Source organism: Chrysochloris asiatica, unplaced genomic scaffold, assembly GCF_000296735.1.
Source record: "Chrysochloris asiatica unplaced genomic scaffold, ChrAsi1.0 scaffold00175, whole genome shotgun sequence".
Taxonomy (NCBI): domain Eukaryota; kingdom Metazoa; phylum Chordata; class Mammalia; order Afrosoricida; family Chrysochloridae; genus Chrysochloris; species Chrysochloris asiatica.
In genome coordinates, this window is record NW_006408693.1 from 1,480,150 (window position 1) to 1,480,970 (window position 821).

Sequence of the window (821 nt, forward strand, 5' to 3'; positions counted from 1 at the left end):
TAGTTAGTACTGCCCTCTAAGTAATAATAATTTTCACATATAGGATTTATAATCACCATTAGCACCATCCCCATGGAATAGAAGTCAAGACAAACACACTAGAAAGATAACATAATATATTCAGAAAATATGATGTCATCGTTGTTGTTAGATACCATAGAGTCATTTCCAACCCATAGCAACCCTTTGTACAAACAGAACTAAACACCACCCGGTCCTGCACCATCAGAAAAGATACTACCAAAAGAAGGACTTTTGAATCTCACCCAGCATAAAGTTAATCACAAAAAGACGAATACTCTATGAGATCACTGTTATAAAAAGTTAACAACAAAAAAATTTTTTAAAGGTTTTCTTGATAAAAGAAACAATGTGGGAACTATCCATTCAGGTCGAGATGGCAGAGGTGGAAGAAATCCTGAAATGGCTGCAGAGCCAGAAGGGCGTGCAGGGAATCATCGTGAACATGGAAGGCAAGTCCACTACCACCCAGTACGCCAACCTCATGCACAACCTCATGAAGGCATGCAGCATTGTGCGAGAAATTGACCCCCAGAATGCCCTCACCTTCCTTAAAATTCACTCAAAGAAAAACGAAATTATGGCTGCACCAAATAAAGACTATTTCCTGATTGTGATTCAGAATCCAACTGAATACGCCACTCTCTTGGCTCCTCTCCCTGTGTTATTCCTTAATTTTATGCCCCCCAAGAAGAATAGCTTTTTCTTGGCAGAGATGAGTGAGTGCCTCCTGTGCCGCCTCACTTTCCTGAAATATTTCAATTTTTATTCCATCAATTCCTGGTGACTTGTTCTTTGCC

General features: G+C 39.8%; 1 protein-coding gene across 1 annotated transcript in view; it reads left to right on the forward strand.

Moving 5' to 3' along the window:
* Positions 1-397: 397 nt before the first annotated feature.
* The window catches only part of LOC102827701 (dynein light chain roadblock-type 1-like), a 75,012-nt gene continuing 74,588 nt past the window's right edge, over positions 398-821 (forward strand). The window contains exon 1 of the mRNA XM_006871841.1: positions 398-740. Within this exon, the coding sequence (XP_006871903.1) occupies positions 398-740 (343 nt within the window). The remainder of the gene's footprint in view (positions 741-821) is intronic.